The 21,102-nt window shown below is 42.5% G+C and overlaps 1 protein-coding gene across 1 annotated transcript; it reads left to right on the top strand.

Moving 5' to 3' along the window:
• The first annotated feature begins 7,205 nt into the window (after positions 1-7,205).
• LOC146635123 (butyrophilin-like protein 2) lies at positions 7,206-20,353 on the top strand. The gene is made up of 3 exons (XM_085346031.1): positions 7,206-7,273; positions 9,331-9,663; positions 20,105-20,353. Exons 1-3 carry the CDS (start codon positions 7,216-7,218, stop codon positions 20,323-20,325), a joined length of 612 nt encoding a protein of 203 aa, XP_085202157.1. The 5' UTR covers positions 7,206-7,215; the 3' UTR covers positions 20,326-20,353.
• The last annotated feature ends 749 nt before the right edge of the window (positions 20,354-21,102 follow it).

The raw sequence follows: 21,102 nt of genomic DNA, 5'->3' as shown, positions 1-21,102 counted from the left end.
GAACATGTTTCTGATAATCCTCCAGTGAGATTATGATTCTTGTTTTGTGTTTATGGTCTCTTTAAGAGTGAGTTTCTGTGTTTTAGTTTAGTTTATTAGAGTTGGTTCAGTTTTTGTCTTGTTGAGAATCACTTTACTGACTTGTGAATCATGATTCACAAGCCCAACTGACTCATTCACTGACTCACCCCTGTTACTGTTAGCAAACTAATTTCATTAGTAGAAATATATCAAGTTTATAATTAAAATTGTGAGAAAAAAACAACAGCCAGTTTATTAACTAAAACATTTCTACTCTGGACTGGAAGAAAAAACCCTGAGTAGAAAGCTCACATCAAGACAAGCGTGTTACCGTGGAAGAGACGCTTCTTCATCTGAGATGAAGTCTTATAGTCTGACTGACGCAGTATAACATTCAGGCTACACTTTGTTTGTTTTGCAAAGATAATAAGCAGACTAAAGAAAACAAAAAAAATTAACTCAGTTCCACCACTATTAAAAAAAATACAGGGTCTGACTCGCATTTCTCGCATGAGAAAATATATATTTGACACATTTGTGGAAAATACTAATACAATAAAATAAATGTTCCCTTTAGAAATCTTGATTTTCTTGCTCTTTCTTGGTCTATAAAATAGTTATTTTTCTTTTTCAATCACTCATCTTAGCAGTAGCATTTACAGGTGCTAAATGTGGCAGAATAAGTCGTGATAACACTGGAAAAAAGAAAAAAAAAAGATGATGTCATGTGGGGAATTGCACCTCCCGAAATATTAATCTAATAAACCTTGTTTATCACCTGATAATAAAAGCACACAGACTCAATAATGGTGAAATTGTTTGACTTATTTTAAGTTTCAGTAAAATTATTTGTTTCACACATTTCAGTGTCTTAATATATAATTTGTAATAAAGTGTATTATAAAGTAACAACTATCATCACTGATAACAAATGACTGAAACATTACATCTACCACTATATGAGCATCCTGGTTGTGCTGCATTCCCAAATACGTATACGTAAATATAAGTTCCCACTTTGAACTTAAATGAAACACTCCCTCAACTTGGATTTTGGACTTGAATGTCAGAGCACCTGCAGCCAACCAGAGTTCACAGTCCAGGATAGGAGTGGTGACATAAACATCAGTAAAACTTGTGATCTCTACTGTGATGCTTGTGTATTTGTGACTCACTAAATGAGACAAACACAGAGCACTGACCAGGAGCAAATGTGTCCCGGATCAAACAGAGTGAAGCATCTTACAGATCAGGAAAAAATATAAAATTAACACAAACACTTTAAAATTTCTTAAACTGCAAAGAGCTAGGTAATGAATGAGTACCTGTTCTACTTCAAGATGAGTGTGAAGATTATAAACTGTTGCATTTGCAGGAGTTACTGACAATAACCTTCAGTCAGTAATAAATTTCATTTTAATCAGTCCACAAACTAAAGTGATATTTGTTCCACCTTTGTTAGGCTGCAGGACAGAGTCAGACTTGTAGTGATGTGTCATGAGCAAAATCATCGTCTCTAAGAGCCGATGGTTTGTAGTGAATCAGAAGAGCCGACTCCCCACTTTTTCTTAACAAGGTTTGATGTTTAACTGTCGTCCCACACACAGCATAATTTCTATGCTGAACGCAAATACAGTTATGATCTGTGAACAAAGTCAAGATTGTGTGTTTCGTGGTCTGATGTTTTGTGCTTCATTGGCTCACACTCTTGTGGAGCCGTAGCACGCACATGAAGGAGAGGCGGAAGGTGATTGTAGTTCCTGTTAACAGGGTATTACCGACTATCCCTCTAATTGCCGATCTTACTCAGAGTTTACCTAAATTAGATATTGATATTTTCATATGGGAACTGATACTGCAAACTTTGGTAATGGAAGTATTAATATTTCAGGATCACTGTGCACATCACTACCCCTCAGCCCGTGAGTGAGACGGCAAACAGCGGTGAGGAGAGTGCAAATGCGTCACAAAAACACATAAATATGACTGACACCCATAAACGAAGCAGGAATTTGATTTTTCTGAGCGTCAATCTGCATTGAGGACATACTGTTTGGCTGCTGAGTTTGGTTCTGTTTCTGCTCTATTGATTTGTTTACAGTGTTTTGTTTTTGTGTTAAATTAAAAGTAAAAGTTTGATTAAAATAGTAAACTTAAGTAAGAATGCCTGCTTTTGTAACAGAACAAATTAGGCAATTATAAGGCTTCTCATAAAACTGAATGCAAAAGTGGTTATCAACTCGCAAAGCATTCATATTTGTCAAGTAAAGCTAAAATATGAGGCTACAGAAGATAATAAATTAAGAGCCATTTGGGAGCCAAAAGAACCAGCTCTCTGAAAAGAGCCGAACTTCCCATCACTACAGACTTTAACACACTGACTAAACCTCAGTGTTTAAATAAGATAAGATAACCTTTATTAGTCCCACACGTGGGAAATTTGTTTTGTCACAGCAGGAAGTGGACAGTGCAAAAGTTATGAGGCAAAAATTAGGATACAATAAGAATAAATACAGTACACAACTGTACAGAATAGAATAAAATAAAATACTATATACAGTAGAATAAAATAAAATAAATATACAATAAGATAAAAATAGAATACAAATACAAATACTATATACAACTGAGTAAAAATACAACGATGACAGAAAGGATGTTTCTACGGTGAAGATTCAGAGCTCAAATGTGCAGCTGCCACAAAAATAAAGTGCAGAAAATATATATATGTGACCTGTAGGCGGCACTATTTAAATAGGTCATAAGCCTTAGCAGTCAGTTCACCAGCTTTAATGCGATCTTATCTTAAGTGTTCTTAGAACTGCACTCTTGTGGACAGAGATCTCCGATGTTGCTCCTGGGATCCTCTGGAATCACTCACTCTGCAGTATAGGAGTTACTCCTCTGAGCACACCGATCACCACTGGGACCTTCACCCTCCACATCTTATAAAGCTCTTCTCTGGGCCCGTGGTATGTCTCGAGCTTCTTGCGTTCCCCTCACTCATACATCTACCACTACGACTGTCTTCCTCTGTTTGTCAACCACCACTATGTCCAGGTGGTTAGCCATCACCAGTTTGTCTGTCTTTATCTGGAAATCCCCCAGGATTCTCAACCACGGGGTATGTCCCAATTTGACCTCGGGATTTTCAGGCCATACTTAGGACAGATGTTTGTTTATGTGGGAGTTGTGCCAAGTTAAGTTTCCCCGACAGAATCCCCGACAAGCACGCACTGGGCTTTCCAAATCACGGACAAAGTATCCCATATTCTTAATTATTAGTTTACAAATACTTCTTATAATGATTAACTACTCCTGAAATTTTGGAGATGTTAATTCTTTATACAGTAAAGTTACAGTGGGATACAAATAATATCAGACAAAATGTCCTTGGTTCATTAAAATAATCCCATCCAATAACACGTTAGAATAATAAATAAATCATTTGCTATTGTAACCCGTAAACTGAACGGTAATGGAACAATACTTTCACTAATGTGAAACATCACTACTTCCGTGTCTAGTTGTTGGAAAGGAGGTGGAGTCAACTGGGTCCGCTCTTATTGGCCAGATCCTGCTCCTGACTCAGGGGAAACAGATTCTGTCGGGGATGCTTACCTTGGCATGACACCGGCCACTTGGTTATGGTGTTCCACGTATGCCATGCCTGCTAGCATCTTACACCCTGCTGTTTATGTTCTCCGATCACACTCCCGTCCAGTAGGCAGTGTTCTGAAGGCAGGACTGTGATGCAGTTTTCTGAGTTTTGTGAGTAATGTTTTGACTGGGATGGAAAATGGTGTTCATGAAGGCAGTGTGAATCACAAGTTATGCTCGGGAGCAGTTTATGTGGGTTCAATGAGAGTGTGCGTCCATAAGACTGAACCACACACATACCCACACCCACGCTAAATCTGCCATTAAAGAGCTGAACGATCATCCCCTGACCTCATTATTTTCTGGAGGGTCATAGTGGCACTTGACCTGTGCACACCCTGCGATCACCACCGTAGAACTGAACCTCATATCAGAAATCATCATAACAGGCAGCAATGTACAAGACAAAGACAACGTAGATGACGAAGAAAAAAAGAAGGTCAATATGCATCACAACAGCTATTGCGGAAGTGCTTTTATCAAACTTGATTTCCCGTTACCTGTGATGGCTGCTGAAATATATCTACCATTTTACTGGACTTTGCTGGTTCTAATTGTGCAGGTTAGATTTAGTTGTTATAAAATCAAACATGTTTTAAATGTGCTACTTTTCATCCTGTTTGTAACAGAGGAAAGTATCGGTTGGTTTAAGACTGACTCAGTTACTGGCATCCCCGGCGGCATCTTCAGATCCCACAACTTACAGCAGCTTTTTCAATAATGGGTTAAAGAGCGATGTTAAACGTAACTTGTAATAATAACCCCAAAACTTGTGTGATGACAGCATGAGCCTTGAGATTCCTTGAGTTTCTTGGCCCAAACAAATCTCTTTTCTGCTTGTTGCTTTTCCTTAGTCGTAGTTTCTTAGCAGCTATTTAAACATAAAGGCCTTATTCACCAGTCTTCTCTGAAGAAGTGACGTAGAGATGTGTCTGCTACTGGAGCTCTATGTGACATTTATCTGGGCTCTGATCTGGGGTGCTGTTAACTTGTGATTTTTGAGGCTGGTGACTCAGATGAATTTATCCTGAGCAGCAAAGGTGACTCTTGGTCTTCTTTCCTGGTGTCGTCCTCATGTGAGCCAGTTTCATCGTAGCACTTGATGTTTTTTCCAACTGCACTTGGGGAAACATTCAAACTTTTAGCAATTTTCCAGACTGACTGACCTTCAGTTCTTAAAGTAATGATGGAGGTGACTACAGGTGACTACATCATTAAGCTCGCTGACTGAGAGAAGGCCAATGGTTTATGGTGCTGTCAGTAAAGCAAAATAATAATAATAATAATAATAAACTTTATTTATAAAGCACACTAAAAAACCAAGGGTATACCAAGATGCTTGACAAAAATAAAATAGGAAAAGGGAGATGGGAAGGAAAAGAGAAAGGACCTGGCACGTATCAATTATAAAAACCTTGACAATCATAAGATATAAAAGTAGTTCACAAGCATAAAAAATGTACCAGCGCACACCAAGTGTTAACTGGGTGGAAAGGCAAGATTAAACAAATAAGTCTTAAGCCGTGATTGAAACAGTGGCATAGAGTCAGACACCCGGATAGCGACAGGAAGGTTCCATAAGACCGGGGCAGCTACAGCAAACGCGCGGTCACCGCGAGACTTCAGCCGAGAACGAGGTTGCTCCAGAAGAATTTGGGTAGCACATCTAAGTGCTCTGACAGGAGTGTGTAACCTGAGAAGCTCATTGAGGTAGCTCGGCGCCAAGTTATTAATGGTTTTGTAGGTGAAAAGTAATATTTTAAATTGAATACGGTATTTAATTGGAAGCCAGTGCAAGCCAGCAAGAACAGGAGTGATGGAAGAAAACTTCCTGCTTCCTGTCAAAAGGTGTGCCGCCGCATTCTGGACAATCTGAAATCTAATAAGAAGGGTGGAGGAAAGGCCAATGTAAAGAGAGTTGCAGTAGTCCAACCTGGAAGTCACGAATGCGTGAATGAGTTTTTCCAGATCAATGTGTGGAATATAGCGCTTAGCCTTAGAAATGAGGCACAGCTGATTAAAACTAGACCTCGCAACAGCAGACACTTGCTTGTCAAATTTAAGCGAGCTATCCAGTAGTATGCCCAAATTACTGGCATAGTCAGAGGGAGAGCTAGCAAAAGGCATCAGAGCAGCACACAGTTGGTCGCGGGGGATTTTACTATCAAACACCACGATCTCCGTTTTCTTTTCGTTCAGGACAAGAGAATTACTCTTGAACCAGCCTTTAACCTCACGCATGCATTCACGAAAATAGTGAAAAGACATAGCAAGATCATCAGTAATCTCAAAATAAATCTGTATATCATCAGCGTAGCAATGAAAGGCAATATTATACTTCTCAAAAATTGCTCCAAGAGGGAGCAGATATAGTGTAAAGAGAATAGGGCCTAATACAGATCCTTGAGGCACACCACAGCGTACAGGTACCGAGGAAGATGAGAAGTTGCCCAAATTAACCGAAAAAGACCTGTCAGCAAGATAAGATTTAAACCAGTTGAGGGCAGTGCCTCTTATACCCACAGTATGCTCAAGTCTTAGTAGAAGAATGTTATGATCAACCATATCAAAAGCAGAGGAAAGGTCCAATAAAACCAGGACCACAGAGCGTCCAGAGTCAGTGCTTACAAATAGGTCATTGAGAACTCTAAGCAAGGCCGTTTCAGTGCTGTGCCGTGGCTTAAAGGCAGACTGAAATTTCTCTGCAAAGCAAAAGGTGGCTACTTAGTGTAATCTAAAATATAAAACATATTTAGAGTTCTTATTCTCTCTTATTCTTTGCCACATAATTCCATATCACTTGCTTCATATATTTGATGTCTGTTTGTATTAGGTAAGTAGTAAAGATAAAGAAAATATAATAAATGGAATGGTGTGTCAAACCTCTTGGTAGGACTGGTAGTTTTATATTTCAGTTGTTTTTATATAATTCTGTTTCGTTTTGGTTTTTTTACCGTACAAATTTTTTCCTCCTGCTATTCTCCAGTCACTCCAGTAGGTAACGCTAAAGTACCATTGGTACTGTAAGCTGATTGGCCAACAACAACATCACAAAGAAGAAGACAAATTAGACGAAGAAGAAATGGAGTAGCTGGAGTAGCAGATCTCAGTCGGAATTTTCAGATTGATCACGTCCTCAGTCTGTATTTCAAACGGGGAAAGTCAGAGCAGCTTCATGAAGCTCAAGTCAACAATCCAAGATGGAGGCGGGGAATGTACCTGTAATAAAACTAAATCTTTTGAATCTGTTCCCCACTGTGGTGTATTTTAGACTTGCTAAATAATCCGTGCACAGAGCACTGACCAAACTCTAACATGAACAACCTGCAGTCATGGTTTTACCTGCAACAAGGCTAGCATTGCACCGCTCTGCTACTCATCAATGAATGGCTCTAGCTTGCAAAGTAGTAAATGAAAACCTTCACAGTGCGAGCGAGTGGCAAGGGTCTTACTCAGCCTTCCGAGTGCAACGAAACGCATCACAACACATAATGCGGAAGTGTTTGATCAAACCTTCCCGTTACCCCAACTGTGATGGCTGACAAAATATATATTGCGTTTTGGACTTGTCTGGTTGCCTTCGTCTGTGCAGGTTAAATTTAGTTATTATAAAGTCAAACATGTTGTAAAGCTGCTGTTTAAACTGGCCGGTACTTTATTCTGAGATAAATATGATGAAAGACTGACTCGGTTACTGGCATCCCCGGTGGCATCTGAAGGCACCTTCAGATGCCACAACTTAGAGCATCTTTTTCAATAATGGCTTAACGAGTTATGTTGAATTTAACACCAGTGTTTTCATGAAGGTGTCTGTCTCTAGATCAGCTCGTTAACAGATGCTGGACACATTTCCTGGTTCAGAGTTTCGGTTTAAAAACAGCAGGAAGCGCCAGTGTTTACTGATTCGTTTACAAGCAGCACATTAAAGTGAAATATAAACTATCTGCTGGGAGAAACCATCTTATATGTGCAGCGTGTTAAGTTGTAGCCACTAAAATTGCTCTATGACGCATTCTGACGGGAAAGTCCGTGAACTAATTTAGCGATACAGGAAGTGTACGAATGATTTGCTGCCGCATTAATCTCTTCTTTTTGAAACGCTTTTGCATTTTACTGTGAGACGCTGCAATTCCTGAGTTACCACAGGAAAAACAACCTCTGCTGGGCCTTCTCTTTAATAGCCTATTAGCCTTTATTCCATTTCTACCTACTGTAGTCGGCTCAGTGTGGTTTTTAGTTTTCCATCGTGTGGTAGTACCTGATAACGGGCACTTTTTAGTACCTGGTTAATGACTTTTACCATGAATTAATGTTTCAATCTTAAACACGATCAACCTGTCTGTAATAATCAGCTACGTGCCACAGGCCTTCAAACTGGTAGTTGGTAAACCTTTACTTCAAAAACGCAACTTCCTGACTCAGCTGTCTTGGCTCATTATAGGCCAATTGCCAACCGTCCATATTTCTCAATTATTCCTGTCTTCCACCCCTTGGTCAGCACATGCGTTCCCCTCCCTGAGCCTGGTTCTGCTGGATGTTTCTTCGTGTTAAAATGGAGTTTTTCCTTCCCACTGTCACCACAGTGCTTGCTCATAGGATCATATGATTGTTTATTAAGCTGTTCTCAATTGTAATGGAAAAAGAGTCGAGCTGAGTCATACAGTGTTGAGCTGATCCAACTAGGTACTAATGAAAAATGGTTTATATGTGTAAGGACTAGTTCCTCTGAAAAGGTGGATCCTGGTAATCTGAAGTGATTCACAGTTGTTGAAAGGCTGGAAGGTGGAGTGTTGACAGTCTTTGACTGGAAGCAACTGGTCCACCTACTGTTTTTAGGAGAACTTGATTGTTCCCAGTCAGACCAGTGACAGTGGTGTCATCTGCAAACTTCAGGAGTTTCACAGATGCTTCTCCTCAGGTGCAGTCATTAGTGTAGAGAGAGAAGACCAGTGGCAAGAGAACACACCTCTGGTGAAGCCCACTGTTGATGGCCTGTGTGCCTGATGTGAATCTTGAATCTTGAGGAAGCTGGTAGTCCTCTGACAGGTAGAGTAAGTTGGGTGAACTTCTGCTGCAGGATGTCTGGGATGACTTTGTTGGGTATAGGATACTGGCGCATGTCCCAGGTTGGTCGAGGTGATGCAGGATTTACTGCAATCCCATACTGATGCATCCTACGTTCTATCAGAGGCTCTGATGTCCTTCAGGTGGCTCAACACGAGTCTCTCAAAGGACTTGATGACCACAGATTTCAGGCAGACATGCCATGTAATAGAGTAACAGAGAAGTAATGTAACTAGTAATAATGACTCCAATACTTGTGTGATGGCAGCATGGGCCTGGGAGGGCCTGAACTGTCTGGCAAAGAAGTGTAATGTGTGTGTCAGTGTGATGTGTTGTAGTGTCAGGAGTCAGTATGCAGCTACAAAGCTTTGTGTTCAGTGTATACAAACAGCTGTAGCTCCATAAAGGCAGCATGCAGAGACTCACAGTGTCTTATAATGAGAGGCTGCTTTCTCTCACACATTATGTTCACTTATTATCAGCGTGTGTGTGCATGCGCCCCCCTCACTGGGATTGGCTGTTGTAGAAGTTAAAAGTTATACTTTGACCTTTAACCTCTCTGCTCTGTGTTGTTTCCTCTTTCAGACCAGAAAATCATCACAGCTGAGGTTGGACAGGAGAACGTCACTCTGCCATGTCGAGCTCCAAACAACAAAACCATCAGAGCCGTAAAATGGAGCAGAGCTGACCTGGGAGATGAATATGTCCTTTTGTACCGGAATAAGAATTTTGTTCCATATGACCAGCATCTATCTTTTAAGAACCGGGTGGATCTGCAGGACAGACAGATGAAGGATGGAGACGTGTCTTTGATTCTGAAGAATGTGACGACTAATGACACTGGAACATACGAGTGTCGTGTTCTCCAGACAGGTTTGGAGCTCATCAACAGCACCAACCTGATTGTTGTTCCTCCAGGTGAGTGAGTAGAGTTGAGTGTGTGTGTGATCAGAGTGCAGTAGATAATGTGTTTTTCTACCTTTTTTGAGTCGCAGCTCATTTTATAGATTAAAAATATCCTGTGGCACACCACCAACCAAACTTGCTCCAAAATGACACATTGTAGACTAATACAGTACATGTAGAATATATATATACTGGAAGTGCTGGGTATACAAGTCTGGCCTAAGTCTTCGGTCAGAAAGACTGCAGCAGTTTAGTTCACCGTCTTTAATGAAGCTTCACAGAAGAACTGGTTACAGCAGGGCTTGCCAGGATAAATCCAACTGTGATACAGCCAGATATGCACTTATAATTGTGGCAGATGCAGTATCGGTGACTATAAGCATGGTTGTCTGGAAACAGAAACAGGTAATACTATAATTAGCAGGGTCAAAGATAACTAAGCAACAATCAGAACACATCATCTACTCAGACACATCAATATTTTACAATGTCCGCAAGGGGTCGCCGTAAGACCAGAAGTTGGCTAAATAGCACATATCTTCCCAGTTGCTAGTACTAAGGCAAGCATGTGGCAAGCTAACAACAGCTAAACTATACAATAAACAACAGAAAAATCCTTTAACCTCGGGATATAGTCATTGGGGGAGATTCTGGCCACTGGTATTAACTTAGTGCTAATTAATTAAATAAACCTACTAACGTGGTAGCAGTGTACTGAGTAGGGCTGGGCGATATATTGAGTTTTTTAAAAATATCGATATATTTTTATACGAGATATAAGATGTGACAATATCTTTTATATCGATATAGTCTATGTTACGTTATAATTATAGTTGTGGAGCCACAAGTTTGCCTCTCTTTCATCCACTTTCGTCTTTACGCAGCGTTACTCGGCCTCGCCTCTCCTTCACTGAACACAACTCCGCCATCGCTTCACCTGCAGGAAGCGACAAGATGGACACGGCAAATCTCCGTTAACGAGTTACTGCGCATCGCCCCGTGCGTGGGGCTGGACGGTGTCAACGTGTTAACGAGCTAACCACGCTAACGAGCTAACCACGCTAAAGCCATGCACGGCCTGAAATCCTTTCATTTTCTCAAAAGTTGACAGCGCGCCTTATGTATGAATTCTGGTTGTGCTTGATGACCGCGAACCGATTTTATGTGGAACACGGCGCTCAGCAATCTGTCAAAAATGTTTTGGTACGACTTTGGTCAGCTACGGAGCTGCACCGCTTGATGGATTGTCGAAGCATTACGGCTACCGAGCAGCCTCGCGGAGTGATACGTACTGTGCTTCAACGTAATATTACCGTGTTGTGTGTGTATAAGGACCATAAATGGCACCTGTTCAGAGACACGGTTATGAAGCGGATTTCAAACTCCAGGCTGTCAGTCACGAACTTGGGAACAGAGCAGCTGTGAAATCTTTGTTATTGTGCTCAGCGTCTTTTAGTTTACATTTTGACTGCACAATTGCGAGCTCTTTGTTATGCACAAAAACAACGTAGTTTTCTTTTATTTATGGAGCATTATTATTTAATAAATTCTCATAATTTATTTTTGAGTAGTTTTTTTCATGTACATCTACGTCAAATCAAATCAAATCACTTTTATTGTCACATCACATGTGCAGGCACACTGGCACAGCACATGCGAGTGAAATTCTTGTGTGCGAGCCCCACAAGCAACAGAGATGTGCAAAACACAACAACACAAACGAGGAAAATACAAGAATGGCCAACCTGAAACTAATAAATATATGTACAATATATAATAGTTAGGGGTGCAACGATACACAAAATTCACGGTTCGGTTCGATACTTTGGTGTCACGGTTCGATATTTTTTCGATACAAAAAAAATGTTCATGCCTTTTTAATTTGTCATTTATTAAAATTATAAATATATATTTTAACTCAAAAATACAGTTTTTAAATTTAACCCTAACCCTTGTGCGTGTTTTTTATTTTGACAGCGAATGCGCACCTGTGGACCACTTATGTGCAGCCCTGGTTATTTAGCTCGTCATATTGCAGCCACAGAAATTCTTTTGTCCATGAAACCATAAAGCTGCACTTTCTTTTTGCCTTATAGTCTGATTTGTCATAACTTCTCCGTTTTGTGGTAAGCTTTTCTTTGGCTGTCACTTCTTCACCCTGACCTGTCTTATTTGGCTCAGCAGAACTAAAATATATATCTGTCTGTGAAGGTTCTCAGTCATCCAGGTCATCGTAGTCAAATATATATCCTGCTGCTTTTACACACTCACTCATTCTCTGCGCGATCAACCTCTCACATGTTTAAGCTTGCTGCGGGAGATTTCACTTGTCATGTTTGCATAGTAAGCTAACGATTAATAAGACGATGTCAGAGGAATTGGTGCACAAATTATCATCACTCACAGATCAGTGCTGTCGCTCTCTATACACAGTTCGCGCGATTGCAAAGTGAAAGCAAAAAAACAAGCGCAAATTCAAACGCGATTTCAATAGGTCACATATTGACAGTGGCTCACCCAATGACATAATTACCCAGCTACATTTCTGAAAGAATGCAAAAGCATTGACATATATTTTTCCTTCCTACAATAGCCCGACGGGCAGGGAAGAGATAGATTTTGGTAGCCCGACTGAAAAAATTGCTAGCCCCGGGACGTCGGGCTAGCGATATTGCGAGCCCTGTATCTGATTGAGGAATCACTCATCTTTGGAAAAGAGAGTTTATTACAGAGAAATGTCTTTTTCCAAAATAAAAGCTATACTATCCACTTCTTCTGGGCTATATTCTCAGCAGCATATTAAACATATCAGGTCTCCATAAGGAGAATCCTGTGCTAACAGCTGTCTAAATGACTCGGCTAAAGTTTGTAGCATGCGTGCTTGCTTGTTTTTTTTCTGCTTCCACTTGTCTTTGCACTAGGATGATGTCGGCGTAAATGTGCAGTCATATTCGTTGTGTTCCCACTAGTGCTTTCAGGTTAATCTCGTTGAAATGACCTTAACGCCACAACACGGCAAATCTCCGTTAACGAGCTACCGCCGATCGCCCCGTGCATGGGGCTAGACGGCCAACACGTTAACGAGCTAACTGCGCTAACACACTAGTTCCCACCCATGTAAGTGAGCATTGCGTGGCACATCCAACATACTGTTTTACTTTAGTCCATGACGCGCTTACCTTCAGGGTCATACGTCACATGAAAACCAAAATAATTCCAAACGCCAGATCTGAATGAGAGTGGGGGAGGTCCACTTCTGTCTCGCTAGCTTGCCCTGCGCTCTTCCTTCTGACGATGCTGTCTGTGTTGAGCGCTCAGTGAATCTGCGTTCGACTACTCCGCCTAGGCTGCACTCTCGAGCCTAGGCGGAGTAGTCGAACGCAGATTCACTGAGCGCTCAACACAGACAGCATCGTCAGAAGGAAAGTTGATAAAATAAATTACAAATTTTGTATTGTTCGATACATATGCGTACCGAACCGAAAGCACTGTATCGAACGGTTCAATATCGATACGAATATCGTTGCACCCCTAATAATAGTGTATGCATTTCTGAATGTGTATACTAAATATTATCCTACGTGTGTGTGTGTGTGTGTGTGTGTATACACATTTTTACAAATTAAATGGTAAAAAAATAATAAATAAAATATATAAAAATATACAGAGTTGAATATGTGCAAAACAGTGGCATTACTGTACAGTATGTAGTGCATAATGTTGAAGTTCCAGTAGTGAAGCTGAGGTGTCTATGACGTGTTCAGCAGTCTGATGGCCTGATGGAAAAAGCTGTCTCTCAGTCTGCTGGTACGGGACCGGATGCTGCAGAACCTCCTTCCTGATGGAAGCAGTCTGAACAGTTTATGGCTGGGGTGACTGGAGTCCTTGATGATCCTCCCCGCTTTCCTCAGGCACCGCTTCCTGTAGATGTCTTGGAGGGAGGGAAGCTCACCTCCAATTATCCGTTCAGAGCACCGCACTACTCGCTGGAGAGCTTTGCAGTTGTAGGCGGTGCTGTTGCCATACCAGGTGGTGATGCATCCAGTGAGGATGCTCTCAATGGCACAGTGATAGAAGGTCCTGAGGATGCGGGGGCTCATGCCGAATCTTTTCAGTCTCCTGAGAAAGAAGAGGCGCTGCTGCGCCTTCTTCACTGTTTTGTTTGTGTGTACTGACCATGTAAGATCCTCAGCCAGATGTACACCAAGGAACCGGAAGCTGCTCACTCTCTCCACAGCAGCGCCGTTGATGGTGATGGGGGTGTGTACTTCTCTGCACCTCCGGAAGTCCACTATCAACTCCTTTGTCTTTGCGACGTTGAGGGTGAGATGGTTGTCTTGACACCAGTGGGTCAGGGCGCTGACCTCCTCCCTGTAAGCCATCTCATCATCGTTGGTGATAAGACCCACCACTGTAGTGTCGTCCGCAAACTTCACAATGATGTTGGAGTTGTTAGTGGCTGTGCAGTCGTAGGTGTAGAGTGAGTACAGGAGAGGGCTCAGTACACACCCCTGTGGAGCACCAGTGTTCAGTGTGACGGGGGATGAGGTGATGCTGCCCAGTCTGACCACTTGGCGTCTGTCAGACAGGAAGCTAAGGATCCAGCTGCAGAGGGAGCTGCTCAGTCCTAGATCCTGCAGTTTCCTGTCCAGCTTCGAGGGAACGATGGTATTGAATGCTGAGCTGTAATCTACAAACAGCATTCTCACATACGTGTCTCTCTTCTCCAGGTGTGACAGGGCAGTGTGTAGTGTCAGGGCTATGGCATCATCAGTGGACCTGTTGTGGCAGTATGCGAACTGTAGAGGGTCCAGTGAGTCGGGTAGTGCAGAGCAGATGAAGTCCCTGACCAGCTTCTCGAAGCATTTGCTCACGATGGGGGTCAGGGCTACAGGTCGCCAGTCGTTCAATGAGGAGATGGTGGAGGATTTGGGTACAGGGACGATGGTGGCCATTTTGAAGCAGGCTGGGACTACAGACAGAGAGAGGGAAAGGTTGAAGATGTGTGTGAACACTCCAGCCAGCTGAGCCGCGCATGACTTGAGGACGCGGCCGGGAATCCCGTCCGGACCAGTAGCTTTGCGCGCGTTCACCTTCCTGAAGCACTTCCGCACATCCTCCTCAGACACAGTGTGCGCACTGACGTCATCCGCGGTGCGCACACTGTCCGGTCTCATGGTGTTCGCTGTGTCGAATCTAGCGTAGAATATGTTTAGATCCTCACACAGAGAGGCCGTGGTCTGCGGTGTGCTGGTTTTCCCTCTAAAGTCTGCGATCGTGTTTAGTCCCTGCCACATACTCCGAGGGTTGTCAAACTGTTGCTCCACCCTGTCCCTGTACTCACGTTTGGCTGCTTTGATCGTCTTCCGGAGTTGGTAATGTGCGTGTTTGTAGTCCGATGTGTTCGCGGAGGCAAAGGCGGTGTTCCGTGCCGCCAGTGCCGCGCGAACATCTCCGTTAATCCAGGGATTTTGATTTGGGAAGGATTTAACTGTTCTGGATGGGACGACATCTTCCACGCATTTCCTGATAAATCCACAGACTGAGTCTGTGTACTCTTCAATGTCTCTAGCGGCCACGTGAAACATTTCCCAGTCCGCGTGATCAAAACAGTCCCGCAGCGCAGACTCCGATTGGTCCGTCCAACAGTGCACCGCCCTCCGGGTTGGAGCTTCCTGTTTCAGCTTCTGCCTGTAGGCGGGCAGGAGCAGGATGGAGCAGTGATCTGATTGGCCGAATGGGGCGCGGGGGAGGGCTTTGTACGCATCCCGGAAAGAGGTGTAGCAGTGGTCGAGTAGCCGGTTTCCACGTGTGTTAAAAAGAATGTGTTGATGGAGTTTTGGTGAGACTTTCTTCAGGTTTCCCTTATTAAAGTCTCCGGCTGTGATAAACGCTGCCTCTGGGTGTGCGGTTTCCTCACTGCTGATCGCGCTGTACAGTTCCCTGAGTGCACGGTCAGTGTCTGCTTGTGGGGGAATGTAAACAGCCGTAATAATCACTGCTGTAAATTCCCTCGGTAGCCAGAATGGCCGGCACTTAATCATCAGGTACTCCAGGTCCGGTGAGCAGAAGGATTTGACCGGGTACACGTTCGCATAATCACACCAGCTGTTGTTGATCATGAGACATACACCACCGCCTCTGCTTTTCCCAGTAAGATCCTGTGACCTGTCTGCGCGGTGCACAGAGAACCCCGGCAGTTGTATTGCGGAGTCCGGTACCTTGTCCGATAGGCAGGTTTCTGTGAGGCAGATCACGCAGCAGTCCCGCATCTCTCGCTGGAATGAGATCCGTGCCCGAAGCTCGCACAGCTTGTTCTCCAGAGACTGCACATTAGCCAGTAATAAACTGGGTAACGGTGGTCTGTAAGTGCGCCGTCTCAGTCGAACCAGAACGCCAGATCTTCTCCCTCTGCGTCAGCGTTTGCGGCCTCCAGGGACAGAGAACAAAGGCGTCTCAGGTGAGATGAATGGGGGGTCTGCAAATGGAGCGTCCGTGTTGCAAAACTTGAACTCCAGAAAGTTATAAGAAAGACCGTCTTTTATGTCCAGTAAGGTTTGTCGGTCGTACACAAGGAGACAAGTGCTGCTCGTGAAAAAATAAAGGAAAAGTAAAATTAAACACAGAAGAAAGCCGTTCCTTGGGGGAGCTCGCGACGAGGCTGCCATACTCGGCGCCATCTTGCATTCACGTTGTATGTTAATAAAAGTGCCTTTGTGACATCTGGGACACAGTGTGACTAAGAACTCTCTTTTTGGTCTTACCTTATGGCTTTAAAAAAATATCGAGATATATATCTTATATCGCCATCCAGCTAAAAAATATCGAGATATGAATTTTGGGTCATATCGCCCAGCCCTAGTACTGAGGCATAACTTTAGCTTAAACATACACAAACAACTATAACTATTATCATTATCACTGCAGGCAAAAGCTCATCAAATCTGACTTTTTTGACCCTATGCGACCCATATGCGATCATGGTGTGACAGTGTGAACGGCACAAATCCGATATTTACAAATCCGATCTGGGTCACTTTCGTATGTGGTACTGACTCCGATACATATCCAATGTTTTAGAAAGCGACTGCGGTTTGAACGGTCATGTCGCTGACACAAAACATACGCCAATTATCAGCGCCGGAGAAGACATCGCGAACGCTTCCTGGGCATCCAGTGTAGATGTCAGTGAAACTGTTGGGAAGACAACGTGAACATTTTATTTGTACTGTATAATCTGCAGATTCTGACAGAAATCTGCAACTATCCTTTGAAGCACCGCTCCTCTCTAAAACAGCAATAAGGATCATTATTAGGCCATATGAAAAGAACAAATAACTTTATAAAAAGCAAAATTGGGAAACAAAGTCCGAGACAAGTCTTTATACTAAGGGCCATCAATCAAACAGCACTGTTTGGTCTGGTCTAAACAGAGCGCGTTGTGTGTGAATTGAAGAAAGGCATACACAAAGCTCTTCATCAACAGCTCTTAATCTCTCTCTGTTTTTAGTTTTTATAGCAGCCATGTTCGAAAAGCTTTGCTCACATAGGGCTGGGCGATATGACCCAAAATTCATATCTCGATATTTTTTAGCTGGATGGCGATATAAGATATATATCTCGATTTTTTTTTTTAAGCCATAAAGTAAGAACAAAAAGAGAGTTCTTAGTCAAAGCTGTGTCCCAGATGTCACACAGGCACTTTTATTAACATACAGCACAGATGTACATGAAAAATTACTCAAAATTAAATTATGAGAATTCATTAAATAATAATGCTCCATAAATAAAAGAAAACAAGGTTGTTTTTGTGCTAAACAAAGAGCTCACAATTGTGCAGTCAAAATGTAAACTAAAAGACGCTGAGCGTAATAACAAAGACAGATTTCACAGCTGCTCTGTTCCCAAGTTTTACTGTGTGACTGATAGCCTGGAGTTTGAAATCCGCTTCATAACCACGTCTCTTACAGGTGCCATTTATGGTCCTTATACACACACAATACGGTAATATTACGTTGATGCACAGTACGTATCACTCCGCGAAGCTCCTCGGTAGCCGTAATGCGCCGACAATCTATCAAGCAGTGCAGCTCCGTAGCTTACCAAAGTCGTACTCAAACATTTTTGACAGATTGCTGAGCGCCGTGTACCACATAAAATCGGTTCGCGGCCATCAAGCACAACCAGAATTCATACATAAGGCGCGCTATCAACTTTTGAGAGAATGAAAGGATTTTAGGGTTAGCGCTGTTAGCTCGTTAGCATGTTTAGCTCGTTAGCACGTTGACGCCGTCCAGCCCCACGCATGGGGCGATGCGCAGTAACTCGTTAACGGAGATTTGCCGTGTCCGTCTTGTCGCTGCCTGCACGTGAAGCGATGGGGGAGGAGGGGGAGTTGTCTTCAGTGAAGGCGAGGCGGAGTAACGTTGCGTAGAGACAAAAGTGGACGAAAGAGAGGCAAACTTGCGGCTCCACAACTATAATTATAACGTAACATAGACTATATCGATATAAAGGATATTGTCACATCTTATATCTCGTATAAAAATATATCGATATGTTTTAAAAACTCGATATATCGCCCAGCTCTATGCTCACATATGTTGTGGAAAATGGGAGCAATGTCAAAATGGCTCTGTTTGCCAGAATGGGGAACTCCTTGGCAGCAGTCAACCAAAAAGTGTCCAAAGATAGATCAGCAAAGCTCAGCTTTAAACCACGGCCTTGTCTCAGTTCAGTTAGTTCCTCCTGCTCCTCCTTTCTGAAAACTGCTGCTGAGCTGTGTGGGTCCCTTACCCAGTCAAGGCATTCAGTGGAGACTGAGGGGAAATAAATGGACAACTTCTCCTCAAGCGTTTTCAAATGTTTACCATTTTCCAGATGTTGTTGCCAGAGATTCACCTTTGAACTTAATCCATTTATTTTATCTGTGCTTGTGAGCAGGTTTTCATCTCCTCCTTGCATTCATGTGTTTAGTTCATTCAAATGCTGAAATATATCTGCCATGTAAGCCAGCCTTGCACACCACTCATCACTTGCAAGCAGCTTTGCATCATTGTACCTCTCCTCACTCAAAAACACTTTTAGCTCTTCTCGCAGCTCATACACGCAGGCCGCTACTTTTCTCGTGTGACAACCATCAGAGGCTGTATGCTCTGCTCTGGTAAAGTCTGCTGGTAAAGTCTTGGCAACGAGCGCCTCACGGTGCAGAAAACAGTGCGTAACAATAACATCTGGGTGTATCGCTTTCACTCTGCTAACGACACCTTTGGTGCGCCAGACCATGGCTGCTGCTCCATCAGTGCAGACACTCGTGCAGTTTTCCCACTCAAGTCCTCTTGTTCAAGATATTTGGATGAAACCTGAAAAATGTCCTCTCCTGTTGCAAAATAGAACGTTTTCTCTGATGGAGTCTCCATCCACAAAACGCACGTTGGCCAAGAACCAAGACTAAGAGTCCACTAATGTCCGTAGACTCATCAAGTTGGAATGGAAACTTCCCACTGAAGCGTATCTTCTCCAAAACCACACTTTCGATGTCTGCAGACATGTCATGAATATGTCTGGCAATTCTGTTATCTGTGAGCGGGACTTTGGTTATTTCTTTAACTGCATCAGGGCTGAGCATCTCATTCACAATGGCTTTGGAGGCAGATAATATTAATGTCTCTGCTACGGTGTGTGGTTTTTTGGGATTTGGCTATAAGTTCAGCCTACAAGTAGCTAGCTTTGAGAGATCTTTCAGACACCTTTGTGTTTTTTCTAATTAAAGTTACCTGTTTCTCAGCGTGTTCACACAGAAGAACAAAATAGTCTGTGTTCTTGTTTTGAAGTGAGGGCTGTTTGATGTGGAGATGGCACTTAAGCTTGCTTAGGAGTATAGCACTGTTTGAGAGCTTTTCTCCACACACCAAACATAACGGATCTCCAGTGAAAGTGAATCCAAACAAAAGATAACTTTTGCTGTACTGCCTCGAGCTCACCATTTTTTCTTTCTTTTGACTACAGCTGGTACTCGGCTCTTCTGGATTAGAATTTTGTCCAGGGCCCAGTTCGGAGTCCGCAGTTTTTCTTTTCGAATATTTATCCATCTTTGTTGTACATCTTGCATCTTGTACCGCGCGCATCACTAACTCTTTTGTCTTAACATAACAAGGTGATATTGCGCTACCCACTGACATGAAAGAGTAATTACTCTACCAGTCACTGCATTGAACGCACAGGTGAACAACAATGATTTTATTACTTGTAATAATTATTAAATTGTATTTTTTGGACCAATTAATTACAATTAAATAATTTCCCACGGCACACCTGACGATCTCTCACGGCACAGTGGAAACACTGCAGTAGATAATGTCTGACAGCAGTTTGAAGAGGAAATGGATTCTGTTCTGTTCTTCATCATCACCTATCTGACAGCTGACACCTCACACCTGTTTCTCACCTGCAGGTCAGACAGGAGGAGACACAGAGGATGGAGGGAAGGAGGATGGAGGGAAGGAGGCTGGAGGGAAGAAGAATGGACCTGTTGGACTGATCGTTGGTCTGATAGTTCTTGCTCTGCTTGTTGTTGTTGTTGTTGCTGCTGCTGGATTTTTGATCTACAGAAAACATGAAAAAACAAAGACTCAGGATCCGTACCATCCTCCTGCTGAAATGAAGCCTGTTTGAAACGTCACAGTTTTTTGTTTTTTTTAGCAGCTGAAGTCAGAGTCTCCTGCTGATCCTGACTTTCGGTAGTGTTATTGAACATCCAGAGGACAGACATCAGTCAGCTGTCAGTGTAGTTAAGTTATTATACTTGTTTGTTTGTTTTTTGTTTGCTTTGTTTGCAACAGTATTAGCTATTAGGTTGTTTTATCTTTCAGGTTAGGTTTGATTCTTAAACAGTATTATTTACACCTTTGCCTTTTTTATATGTGGAACATTCAGGAAGTCTGATCAGTGATATTCAACAGAAAACATTCAGTTTCAACAGAAATAAGTTTGTTCAATTCAGCGTCGTCTCTGTCACAATATCAGAATCAGTGAGTTTGTCTCATCTTCAGGTTCAGCTGTTTGTGAGGTCAGACTCACAGACTGATCCTCATGTTTAGATGTTACACAATAATTACAGACACTGACTGACAACACAAACACAACACAAAGTGCTCAGGGTCCATTTATCAGCTAGAACTGAGTGACTGAATAATCTGATATTATTATGAAACCAAAGAGAAATGTGTTACATGGAGCTGCAGAGTCACATGTTTCCTCTGATCTATGAAGCCTTAACTTGTTCCTCCATGAAGGAGACTCTTCAGTTTAAACACGTCAAGATTATTTATTAATTATTTTTGTATACACATTTGTTTATCGATAAAGTTTTACACGTGTTACTCTACAAGGTTTTTCTTTGCTTCCTGTGGCTGTAAACATTTTCTGACATGCTGTTTGAGTCTGTGCAGA

Source organism: Diplotaxodon limnothrissa, linkage group LG3 (assembly GCF_057381915.1).
Source record: "Diplotaxodon limnothrissa isolate DT_005_m linkage group LG3, D_limnothrissa_male_GT1.1, whole genome shotgun sequence".
Taxonomy (NCBI): domain Eukaryota; kingdom Metazoa; phylum Chordata; class Actinopteri; order Cichliformes; family Cichlidae; genus Diplotaxodon; species Diplotaxodon limnothrissa.
The sequence above is the reverse complement of the archived record's forward strand: the minus strand, read 5'-3'. Positions and strand labels throughout refer to the sequence as shown.

Coding starts and splice junctions, on each gene's coding strand:
- LOC146635123 (XM_085346031.1), top strand. CDS start 7,216: ATGGCTGACAAAATATATATTGCGTTTTGGACTTGTCTGGTTGCCTTC. Junction 7,274..9,330: donor GGTTGCCTTCGTCTGTGCAG/GTTAAATTTAGT, acceptor TTCCTCTTTCAG/ACCAGAAAATCATCACAGCT. Junction 9,664..20,104: donor CCTGATTGTTGTTCCTCCAG/GTGAGTGAGTAG, acceptor TCTCACCTGCAG/GTCAGACAGGAGGAGACACA.